The sequence below is a fragment of the Pantherophis guttatus genome, chromosome 1, assembly GCF_059756535.1.
Source record: "Pantherophis guttatus breed Tessera chromosome 1, ASM5975653v1, whole genome shotgun sequence".
NCBI classification, from domain to species: Eukaryota; Metazoa; Chordata; class Lepidosauria; order Squamata; family Colubridae; genus Pantherophis; species Pantherophis guttatus.
In genome coordinates, this window is record NC_142063.1 from 249,656,299 (window position 1) to 249,668,616 (window position 12,318).

The 12,318-nt window shown below is 39.1% G+C and overlaps 1 protein-coding gene across 1 annotated transcript; it reads left to right on the top strand.

Annotated features, from left to right (window-relative positions):
- The first annotated feature begins 146 nt into the window (after positions 1-146).
- On the top strand, positions 147-12,186 carry RWDD1 (RWD domain containing 1). Its single transcript, XM_034409211.3, has 7 exons — positions 147-1,099; positions 4,579-4,644; positions 5,979-6,109; positions 6,710-6,853; positions 8,863-8,995; positions 10,359-10,421; positions 11,893-12,186. The coding sequence occupies exons 1-7, from the start codon at positions 1,027-1,029 to the stop codon at positions 12,003-12,005; spliced, it is 723 nt and encodes a 240-aa protein (XP_034265102.1). The 5' UTR covers positions 147-1,026; the 3' UTR covers positions 12,006-12,186.
- The last annotated feature ends 132 nt before the right edge of the window (positions 12,187-12,318 follow it).

The following is a 12,318-nucleotide window of genomic DNA, read 5'->3' on the forward strand; positions in this document are numbered from 1 at the left end:
AAGACTTAGTATCTGTCAGGATGAGAAAGTTGCAATACGTAGTTGCTGAACTGTAAATGCAGACTTGCAGAAGGACAAACGCAGAACAATGGATGGATGGATGGTTGGCTAGTCGGGACTGTTTCGTGTGAATGTGGCTATTCAGTACTTATCCCCAAGGCGAAGAGGCTCGAAGCGGGATTTGCTTAGAGAGTTCTTATTACATACAAGGTAGAGATCGACTTCTGGGGGCTAAAGGGGGAGCTGAGGGCAGCAGAAAGTTAGAAGGTTAAAAGATAAAAGATAAAGGAAAGTTAAAGGTTCCAAACTGAGTTGCATAAACAGAGACACCGGCACAACGCGAGGCAAGAGCGCGCAACCTAAGCAAGCTTTAGCAGGGAGCAGCATCCAAACTGCTCCTTCGCCTTAGGGTTGCAAGAACTTTCTATCGCTATACGATCAAGAAAATCAAAACTGATCTAATTTTGAAAATGTTGAGAGCACGAAATGATTTTAACCGATCGAATCACTGTCTGTAAGTATATGGAAAGATGATGTTTTTTATGTTGTTTTTGTTCAAAAATAAAAAAAAAACTTTTATATAAAAAAACAAGAAAATCAAAACCGTGCATAGGTAATAACGATTCTGAAACAACACTGGGAAGTGTGATCGGGCAGCCATCGGAACCCCTGGGCTTAGGTTCAAAAGCTCCCGGCTTGCACAAACTGGGCGAGGATCTCTCTCTCTCCTCTCTCCCTGAGAATGAGCAGATCAGCGGTGGTCCCCGGGAAAGCAGCCCTGATCAATCGACAGAAGAGCAACGGATCGCCTTCCAGGCCAAAAAGTTGCTGCGGGTAGGGCGGGCGGTGCATTGCGCGTGCGTAGAGTGGCCTGGGCTATTTCTCTCTCCCTCTCTCTCTCTCTCTCTCTTTTCCAGCCCCCGCCGCTCCGACTTCGCGGCTGCTGCGGCGTCTCCTTCGCGGGCTCCCCCTGCCGGCGGAGGCAATTTGCGGGTCGGCGCGTTCCATGGCCGGCGGCGGGGGATCATGACCGACTACGGGGAGGAACAGCGCAATGAGTTGGAGGCCTTGGAGGCCATCTATCCGGACTCCTTCACAGGTAGGGCAGCAAGTGGAAGTCGGCGCTGGCCGGCGCGTGGGTTCGCGGGGTGACAGTGGCGGCGGCGGCGGCTTGCAAGTTTCCAGCATGCGGCGAGGATTCTTTTGCCCCGGTTCTTCCTGTTAAAAGGAGTTTGTGTTTTCTTCCCCCTTTTCTTTCTGGACTGGTCCATCCATCGAGCCAAGCAAGCACTGGCCGCGTTGCAAACCTAAGTGTGTTGTGAGAAGCCCGAGCGGGTTTCACTGGCTCGTGTGAATCCAGAAAATCGGATAAAGAATCCAGCTATTTGAAGCTCGCTTTGGATTGCCAGCTTTCCGAAGGATACGCGAGGCGGGCTCTGGTTCTCCTGCAAGGGGAGGTTTTTGTCTAATCTCATTTCTTTCTTCCGCAATTTATTTGGGGGTGGGGGTGGGTGGGGGGGCGGTGGAAGGATAGGCTTAAGCTTCTCCGATGACTTGGCTTGAACTAGGGGTGCTTGAACAGTAGGCGGTACATCTCCTGCCCTCGGAAGTAGCCTCCTTAAAAAGTCAAAAGAGCCTTGGTGGCGCAGCAGAGTAAAGTGCTGTTAAGTAGCACCAGCTGCCTGCAATTACTGCAAGTTCAAATCTCCCCAGGCTCAAGGTTGACTCAGCCTTCCATCCTTTCGAGGTAGGTAAAATGAGGACCCGGATTGTGGGGGGCAATAGCCTGACTTTGTATAAAAAAAGAACACCGCTTGGGGGGGGCCGAAAACCCTACTAAGCAGGTATATACAAAAGTATGAAGGCTATTGCTTAATGCATTGTAAGCCGCCCTGAGTCTCCAGAGAAGGGCAGCATATAAATCAAACCAATAAATAAATAAATAAATAAATAAACAAACAAACATTCCTGCTAAGATCCTGATGCTGTCATTCATTCATTCATACATACTTGATTTCCTGCACTCTTTGAGGGTAAAAACTGTTTATTAAAACATTTGTGGTATAATCATCCCTTGGCATGTTAAAAACAAGTCTGGAATAAACTTTACAGTAAAGCCATAAGCCAAAGCGTTTTAAAACCTGTAAAATGTAAATTATCTGATAGTGTTTTCTATCAAAGTCTGCCATGATATGGTTATCATGGTAACCATATAGTGGTTAAGGCACTGGCCAGACTTTGATTCAGATCCACTCAGCCGCAGAAACTCACGGAATGATTTTGGACCAGTTTCTTTTTTTTCTCAGCCCAGCCTAATGTCACAGGATGGTGTTATGGGGACTCTATGTGCCACCTTGAATTCATAAAGGAAAACCAGTAGTGTATGTAAGATTGCTATCACACCTCCTTCACTCAGTCACCTGGCTAAACATTCATGTATCTTTTCACTCATAAGGACCCTTCACCATTTTAATGGCTCTCCTGTGATGTTATTCCAATTTGTCACTGTCCCTTCTGAATGGTGGTATCCAGGACTGGATGCAACACTCTAAATGATTTTTGACCAGAGTACTATAGAGAGGAACAGTAATTACTTATTTGAACTCTGTGCTTAATGAATCCCAAGATGGCCTTTGCCTTTTTAGCAGCCATATCACTCTGATGGCTTGCGTTGAACTTGCAATTGACAAGAACCTCCACATTTTCACATTGCCAAATCATCTGGCTTCAATCCTAGGCTTGTATTATATGTATTTTTCCTATCCAGACATAGAACTGTACATTTTATACTTAGTTCATTTCTATCCTGTTCATTTCAGCCCATTACCTGGTTAGACCGTTAAAAAAATCTTTGTCTCTTCTAAAGTATAAGCTACCCCTCCCAGCTCTGTGTCATTTGCAGATTTGATAAAGTGTCTCTTCAACTCCCTCATTCAATTCATTGATAAAAACACTGAACAGCACAGGACCCAGGACAGAATCCTACCATTTGACACTTCCCTCTAAGCTAAAATGGAATCCTTAATGCTGCATGCTCTCATTCAACAAATTCTGATTCCATCTAATAGTATTATCTAGCTCATATTTTCTCATTTTATTTGGAAAGTATTGGGAGAGACCTTGGCAGAGGTTTTACTTAGCCCCAGGTGCATTATGACTACAGGTAATCCTCGATTTATCACCATTTGTTCAGCAACTATTCAAAGTTAACAGCAGTATTGAAAAAAAGTAACTTACAACCTGTTCTCACATGTACAACCATCACAGTATCTCCATGGTCACATGATCAAAATTTGATTTCTTGGCATATATTTATAATGGTTGCAACATCCCATCATGTAATTGCCGTTTGCAATTGTCTCAGGGAGTTTCCAACAAGCAAAGTCAATGGGGGAAGCTACATTTGCTCAGTATGTTTTATTTATTTATTTTAGAAAATGTATATTGCTGCCTGCTTGCACCTGGTGACTTAAGGCGCCTTACATAGACATTTATGTTTTGCTTAACAACTGCAATGATTTGCTTAACAATTGTGGCAAAAAAGGTTGTAAAATGAGGTGCCTCTCACTTAGCCATCACCTTGCTTAGCGGTGAAAATTCTGGTCCCAATCGTCATTGATTAAGTTGAGGACTACCTGTATTGGATTTCCTTTCTCTACTAGGTTAGAAACTCTGACAAAGAAGGAAATAAGTTTGGCGTGAACTCTTTGCCATAAACCCCTGGTTGTTCTCGCTGATTGTAGAATGTCTACCTAATATTTATAAATACACTGTTTAATCATCTCTTTACAATATAGATGTGAAGCTGACAGGTCCATATTTTTTGTATCCTTCTCGTCCACTTGGAACAATATTTGCTCTCTTCCGATCTTTTGAGATCTTATCTTCCTCTGGGAGTTTTCAAACCTGACTAAAGAACAGCCCTGCAATCATAACTTCTACTTCCTTCAGTGCCCTGGATATAATGAATTCATCTATTTCATGCTCTGTGTTCCAATTGCTTTCTGCATAATACCTTGACTGAACTAATTAAAAGGAGTGCTGTGTTGGTATCATAGTGCGATCATGACACCAAACAAATCCAGCAAAATCTGGATTCAGCATTCAGCCTCTGTGGAGAATGAATCTAGTGTCCATGTTTATCTACTGTATGGCTTACCGATGCAGTGGCATCAAACTATGCATATGCCCTCCCATCCAGAGGATGTCAGGGTCTTCATAATCCAATGTGGATTTCTCAGACTCTTAGTTCATTTAATGAGTGCTGTCTGTTCAGTTAATAGCTCACTGGTTTTTGCTTGTAAAGCATTTGGTCTAGCACTTTATTCCTCAGAGAGTATAGCCTGTATAGATTTGACTTCAGGCTACGCTGATTGAAGGCATAAATGATCTTTTTTTTTTTAAAAAAAATAGAAATAGTCAGATTTATATATTAGTTTGTTTTAAAGTAAAGAACAGAATTTCAGCAGCTTTTTTAATCGTTAGGATTAAATAAATTTACATGCCAAATTTGCAGTGGTATTCTTTAAAAAAGCCATATGAAAAATATTTTTTCTTATCGGTTTTGTTCTTCCACAGTGTTATCAGAAAACCCTACAAGTTTCACTATCACTGTGACATCTGAAGCAGGAGAAAATGATGAAAGTAAGTTGAATGCTTTTCAGCGTTTATGTGGGGGGGTGGGGATGTCTCAGAGAAAACAATTTTGTACAAATAATTGAAAGCAAGAGCAGATTATTTCCAGTATGGAACAGTGACTGGCTTGGAAATCTGCGATGGTGTGTGTCCTCAGACACACTCTGTGAGTATTGGAGTGTGTCCGCAGAAAATCCAAGTTTAAATCCTTATTTGGAAATAAGCCATTGGATTGCTTTGAGCAAGTTGCTGTCCTGGAGGGTTTTCAGTGGAGCTTTCCAATAAAGTGAAGATGACGGTTGATCAAGTTCCATGTTGCCTTCATACTTGAGTCAATTGATCAAGGAACCTGAGATTCATGGTACCAGACAAGAGAAATGTTACCTGAATATAGTGAAGATAATTTCATAGTATTTTTGAAGTCCGGATTATAAACTTCAAAGCATACTTATAAGTAGAAAAAAAAACATTTGTTTGAATGCAAGTGAGTTGTTTATAAATTGAAGCTTACGCATATATTTGGAGACCAAAGGATATGTTAGTTCTTGTCCTCCTAGCATTGAAAGAAAAATGTCTTCCAAAGGAGAGATCCAATTTGAAACTCTCCCAATAGGTGGCACCAGGAAATCAGAGTTGGGGAAAGAGGAGGCATGCCTAGGAGTAGATCAAGAATCTTTTCTTCTTCTGTTTATCCCACATCTCTATGAATGTTAAAAGTTCATTAAAAATAATTTTTAAAACCTTGAAAGGTGATTTAAAAAAGAAGGTAGAAACTGCTACTTCTTCTCATCTGTTGTCTGCCAGCAAGAATGCAAGTGTGTGTCAGGGTTCCAAGTAACGCCCCCAACGAAAGAAGACTTCGAGGCTTGAAGTTCCTCAAAGTTCCATTTTATTAGAGATGTCATAATGGCACATCTGGGAAAATCTGAATGTGAAAGCTTCCAGGTTTTCCCCACCCAAAGGAAAGTCCAAGTCCCTGCCCAGCACCCACATGTCCATTACATGGTCCAATCAAAGCACTGTCCCATCTGGAGATGCCTCCCAATCACACCCTTCCAGGTGCAGGACAAGATGTCCTTGACTCTCTGAGAAAGGAATGTTATTATGACTATATATCTCCCTTGCTCCATATAATCCCCCCTCCCAGTTTCCCACAGCAGTAAATGTGGCAGGCCTGAAGGCCCAACTCAAAAGATGGCTTCCAGGCCTGACAGAGTGTTTTGAGTGAGATGCTTTGTTTGTCTCTGATCTTCCCATAAGCAATGATAATATTCCTAACTAAATGATCAATATTAATAATTTCAGTTGAACATTTGAACTGCCTTTTTTCTGTTGCACAACAGCTGTTCAGACGACCCTCAAATTCACCTATTCAGAAAAGTATCCTGATGAAATCCCATTATATGAATTGCTCGCACATGAGAATCTTGAAAATAATGATATTGCAGACCTATTAAAACTACTGCAGGAACAGGTAAGAAATATTCAGAGCAAATTGTTTTTTCTTGGTGCCAGTAGTTCTTTAGAGGCAGTTCAACTCTTATTCGGTGAGTAAAAATACACTTGGCTTGAAAACTGGAAGATAAACAAGGTTATGACAAAACTGTCATGATTAGATTTTTCAAGTTAAAGGTTAATAGATATTTCAGCTAATACAAATGAATGTAAGTACTTCATAATTTATTTTATAAAACTGGGACCCACTAGGTATTAGGTAGAAGAGAAATTAGAATACCTTCTTATATAAAAGATACAAGTGTTTATGTCATTTCACAATAACTATCAACTTTTGATGTTCATAAACTGAAATGCATTGTAGGGCTGAAAAAGAAATTCAACGCAACACATTTTTAAAAATTCCTTTTGAAAAACCATTTGCTGCTATGAAAAGGATATGAATAAAAACTGAAAAGTTTTGTTGGTGATAGAGTTTGTTATGTTATATGTTGCTACCTACTTTGAATTGTGTTTTAAAGCCATTCTTACCACACTGCCTACATTTTTTGTGTAACAGAAATTATGATTTTAATTCCAAGTTCTTTGCAAGTAAAGCTATTTTCTCTTTGTATTTCAGTCAGAAGAGAATCTAGGCATGGTAATGATTTTCACACTGGTGTCAGCTGTGCAAGAAAGACTGAATGAAATAGTAGACCTAATAAAAACAAGAAGAGAAGCAGAAAAGAAACAGAAAGAGAAAGAGGCAGAGGAGGCAGAAAAGGTGATAAAATTCATCAACACATTGTTATAAGAAAGAAAAAAAGTAGCATTTGCAGTATTTGAGTCTGTTAACCAGAGATTTTTTTTACAGTGTTTCCAATACAGGGATCATTGGAGAACAAGAAGGGTGATATTGGTGGATGGATGGATGCATAGATAGAGATAGATAGATGATACATAGATGGATGGATGGTGGATGGATGGATGGGTGGGTGGATGGATGGATGATAGCCTTCTCATCCAAAATCATGCAAGATTATATAATATAAACCTATGGATTGTGTTTTGTTGTCCCATGTTAAGAATCCAGAAGCTTAAGGCTCACTTGTCTTTTCTTTTTACGGACCAATATTCTGTTTAATAGAAATATATATTTGTATATATGTATGTGTGTATGTGTTTAAGTACATGTGTGTAGACTATGTCTGAATACACACACGAACACACACACTTGGTGGTCTTGTATTCTTTGCAGAAAGCAGGTGGGAAACATGAAGGGATTCAATATGACTACAAATGTTCTTGAAGTAGATAAACTAAGTTGGAATGTTTTTTTTAGCCTCACCAAGAATCCTATAATTAGGTTGGTCCAGTTTTAGGATACTTGCCGGCTTTATAAATTTAGTATTTGCTGAAGTGTAGCAGTATGCTACAATCCTGGAGACCATACGTTCTAGTCCTGCCTTAGGCATGAAGCCATCTGGCTGACCTTAACCCGATCACTTTCTCTCAACCCAAAGAGGAAACCAATGGAAAACCACTCCCATAAAACCTTGCCAAAAAACCTACAAGAACTTGTCTAAACAATACCCAGGAGTCAAAACAAATTCAAAGGTGCACATGCACACATATATAAATAAATTAAAAGGAAATAGCCATAATCAATTAGTTTGCCCTTAGCAGAGGACAGGGAAAATTTGTTATTCTGTTGGTTTATGGTTGCTGAATGACTGTCTTTTTAGCTTTCTCACCTCTTTTAAATTGGCTTATTAATATAGTGTGACAAATAAGGCCTAATATAATCCCGCAGTCTGTATGTGAAATCTTGGTTAGTTAGGTAAACTAACTAACACATCTAAGTCATTAGATGTGTATCTAATGACTATGAATATATTTCCATAGGATAATGTAATTACATACAGGTAATTCTCAATTTAGGACTGTTATTGACTCTGGAATTATGGTTGTAAGTCGTGCCGATTGTTAAGTGAGCCAACATGTGACCAAGCTGATTTTACAACTTTTTTTTGCAGCCGTTGCAAATAACCAGGGTTGTTAAGCAAATCTCCAGTTGTTAAATGAACACCACACTCCTTAAGTGAACCTATTATTTGCAATGAGCATTTTTTTTGCCAGAAATTGAAAGTAAACACCAATTTCCAGCAAAACAAAAAACTATTGTAAATCGCTGTTATATGACCACTACAAATGGCAGACCAGTTGCAGCACGCCCAAAATGTGATCACATTATAGTGTGTGTGTGTGTGTGTGTGTGTGTGTGTGTGTGTGTGTGTGTAGGTGTTGGAAATTTGAATCAGTTGTAAATACCTTTTTGGGGATCCGTTGTAACTTTGAACTGTGGCTAAATGATCAGTTGTAAGTCGAGGACTATGTGTAAAGTACCTATTTTGAAGAGGGCTACAGCTACATTTGGCCTTGTCCTTTGTTGTGTTTGTTTGCTCCTTTGTTGTGCTATTTATTTATTTTATTTTGAATTCTATAGCCATGATGGTGATGACGATGACGACAACAAAGACAATAACGGCTTTTAATCTTTGTATGCCACTTCCCACTTCCCATTAAAGAATCTCAAAGCAATTGTTGTTGGTACTGTCCACAGAACTGTTTCAGAGCAGTTCTGGCTGGATATATAGTTGCCTCTGTTGCCTAGCTGTTTATGTGAGAATAGGTTTGGCATATCAGAGCTGGAAAGCTGGCGATATTATTAGGCTGGTATTGTCCTTTGTTACATGTTTTGGAACTTTATCTTATTCTTCTCCATTTGTGTAGCAATGTTTTCATGGCACCCCAGTCACTATTGAAAGCTTTCTACGCTGGAAGGCAACATTTGATTTGGAGCTCTTAGAAATTAGAAGAAAAAAGATGAAAGAAGAAGAACAGTGCGGCAAAAATAAATTAACAGGTGGGATATAATGTTGTTAGTTGCAAAGTTGTGTCTGACCCATTGCGACCCCATGGACAACGTTCCTCCAGGCCTTCCTGTCCTCTACCATCCTCTGCAGTCCATTTAACCTCACGCCTACTGCTTCAGTGACTCCATCCAGTCACCTCAGTCTCTGTCAACCCATTCTTCTTTTGCCCTCAATCTTTCCCAGCATTAGGCTCTTCTCCAGTGAGTCCTTCTTTCTCATTAGGTGGCCAAAGTATTTGAGTTTCATCTTCAGGATCTGGCCTTCTAATAGACTGTCTTATATAAGCCATGTGCCTGGTCTTGGATTGCTGGAGGATTTTTTTTTTTCTTCATTTGACGTATGAAATCCACACAAGCCATATCAAATTGGTTAGTCATGCAACACAGAGTGGTGAAAAAATATCAGTGTTCAAGAAAGCAGTCCAAATTATCCACAATAATACAGAAGTTAAACAGTTGACATTGATAAATGTTTGAATATTTTTACAGGAGATGCAAAGAAATACAATGGTACCTCAGCACTCATTATTAATTGGTTCTGGGAGCACGATGAGTTATGAAAAACGATGAGTCCCAAACAATTTTTTCCTGTAAGGAACAATGTAGTGAGTCACAAGGCAGCCAGCATCGATAAGTTCTAGCTTGTGCATTGAGTATCAAACAAATGAGTACTGGGACAAAATTTTCATGTCAAAATGTGTTGAGTACCAAATTCTGTGAGTTTCAAAGTAGTTGAGTACCAAAGTAACACTATATATGAAACTGCATGCTTGAATTGTACATGTTAATATCATATACCCTAGTTCTATAAAAGATAAAGTTTATCAAACTCAGTAGGGGTCTTCTTTTCTATAGGGGCACTGTAATTTCCAAATTATAACTTCTAAGTAAGCTAGGATTTTTGTCTTTGTTTACAATTGTATTAAACACAGAAAGAAAACCTAATTTGCTCTCATATAGTATGCAGAAAAACATATTGGGGTAAGGTTGGGGTAAGGGAGTGGAGAAGGCCTATGCAAATAATGGTTGAATGTACAAATCTAGACCAAGCCCATATTGTAACTAAGGGTGATGTCTTAGGTGTAATATGTTACATTTGTTTTAAGATAATTCAATTTAATCATGGCACCCCACATTATCTAGCAGTGGAAATTATCTAGTCATCACTCTTCAGACTTCAAACGCAAAAGTACTGTAGTTCCTGATATTTCTGGTGCATTTTCATTCTTCTGCTCCGTCATAGGTTTATCTCCAAAGTTGTAATCTAAAGTGTGTGTGTGTGTGTGTGTGTGTGTATGTGTTTGTTATACCTCTATCCAAATCAACTTACTGTACTTCTTTTATTTTTTAATAGGAAAGCAGCTGTTTGAGACAGATCATAACCTTGATACATCTGATATTCAGTTCTTAGAAGATGGTAACCTTCCATTATTTCTACTTTAATTTCTATAGAATATGATTTTAATGATAAAAGCTATTTACTACTAAATATACTGGCACTTACCACTAAATATATTGGTATTTTCATATCAATTGGCTAAATTTTGCCTCCAGTACTAATAAAGAGGAATAAGCTACTTACATGCTTTTGGAGATAAGCAATTACTTCTGGTTCAAGGTAATGTAAAAACTGGGAGCTATCCCTTTAACCAAATTATATTCTTACATCTGTATCTGCCCTCTTAATGTGACAATAGCTTCTAGCAGAAAGGAAAAAGCTAATTGAGCAAGCAAGTCTGCTTATGTGGATATAAAATGCTAAGTATCAGCTGAAATCAAATAACTTTAGATCTGGCTTAAACTGAAGGTATGTCTGAAAAATGCCAATTTTAACACCTGAAATATTCCTGGTCCTTTATAGGATTCCATTTTGCTGATATCACAAGCAGTTTTGCTTTAAAAAATGTTTTATAGGTTATTTGCCATGAAGGCAAATAACTTACAAAAATCTGGCCAAGAAAACTGCAAGGACTAGTCCAAGCAGTTGACTCGAAGGCATACACACAGAAACACCTTTGGCATTACACCATTATCGCCTACGTGCCTAGGTGTAGGTGTTTTTCCTCCAGCATAAACTTCAAGCTTGATAAATAAGGGACAAAATTAACTCAGCATGTATCATGGAAGACAGAAGGTGTCACTATTACTCCACTGTTATCTTTTTCTTCATTGTACAGAGATGTATATCATTGATCCTATGTGGTTAACTCAGACCAGGGATGTCAAACTCACAGTATCATGGTGGTGTCATGAGACATAGCGGGACTTTTTTCCACTTGGCTAAACTGGGCGTGGGTGTGGCCAGAGCATGACGCATCTGACCCGCGGGCCAGGAATTTGACAGCCCTGACCCAGACTCAAACTAGCAATATATCCACTCTTTTTCCCAAAATGTTTTTTAACTGCAAGAGACTTCTCAGAGGATCCATAGCATAAGCAGTTTGAAAAGCAATTCGAGGAAGACAGTGGAATTTTTTTCTTCCTCTACTGCATTAAGTATTTTTGGCTTGCAGAAAATTATACTCCATTTTTTTTTTAAAAAGTAATGACTTTTGTTTTTTATGTTACTAATTCAAAATGATGAAATGGCAAGTATCAATACATCTCCTTAACCTCAGAGCCCTGTACAGTATGCCTTCTAAATTTATTACATATCACATGAAAGAACACAATGTAAGCTCACTCCCATTTGCTTGAGTTAATTGTGTAGGTATAGATCGCCCACTGTGTGGTTTCTGTCTTCTTTGGAAATTATGGCCCCTTTGCATGCTGGATCAGTTTTTTTAGCTAAATGCTAAATGATCATTACAAGCACTCAGTTTGGAATTCATCTCCTTTGTCTCTATAAAATGTCATCTTTATCTTCCTTCTTCTTCCCCCACTCCCAGGTGGAAACAATGTGGAAGTAGACGAATCATTGTTCCAGGAAATGGATGACTTGGAGTTGGAAGATGATGAGGACGATCCAGACTATAACCCTGTTCATCTAGATAGTGACTAGATCTGAAATTCCTCTACTAGCTACTTTGATCCATAGGTTTGGTTGGACACTTGTAGCCAGAAAGATGCACGTGTGATTTGGATATCTTTTTCTTCAAAGAAAAGGGTGAAGTATTTTAAGACCAAGTGACTTCTTTTCTGGTGGCTTTCAGCCCAGGTAATAAACAGACTTTAACATTTGAGATTTGTGTCTCTTGTGTATTCCTGCAGAAAATGGCCTTTCTGGGAAAGCAGAAAACGCTCTTCTCAAATTAACTGCATTGTTGTACTAAGGGTTTGGATAAAGATAGTTGTTTTGAAGGTAATGCTTCCCC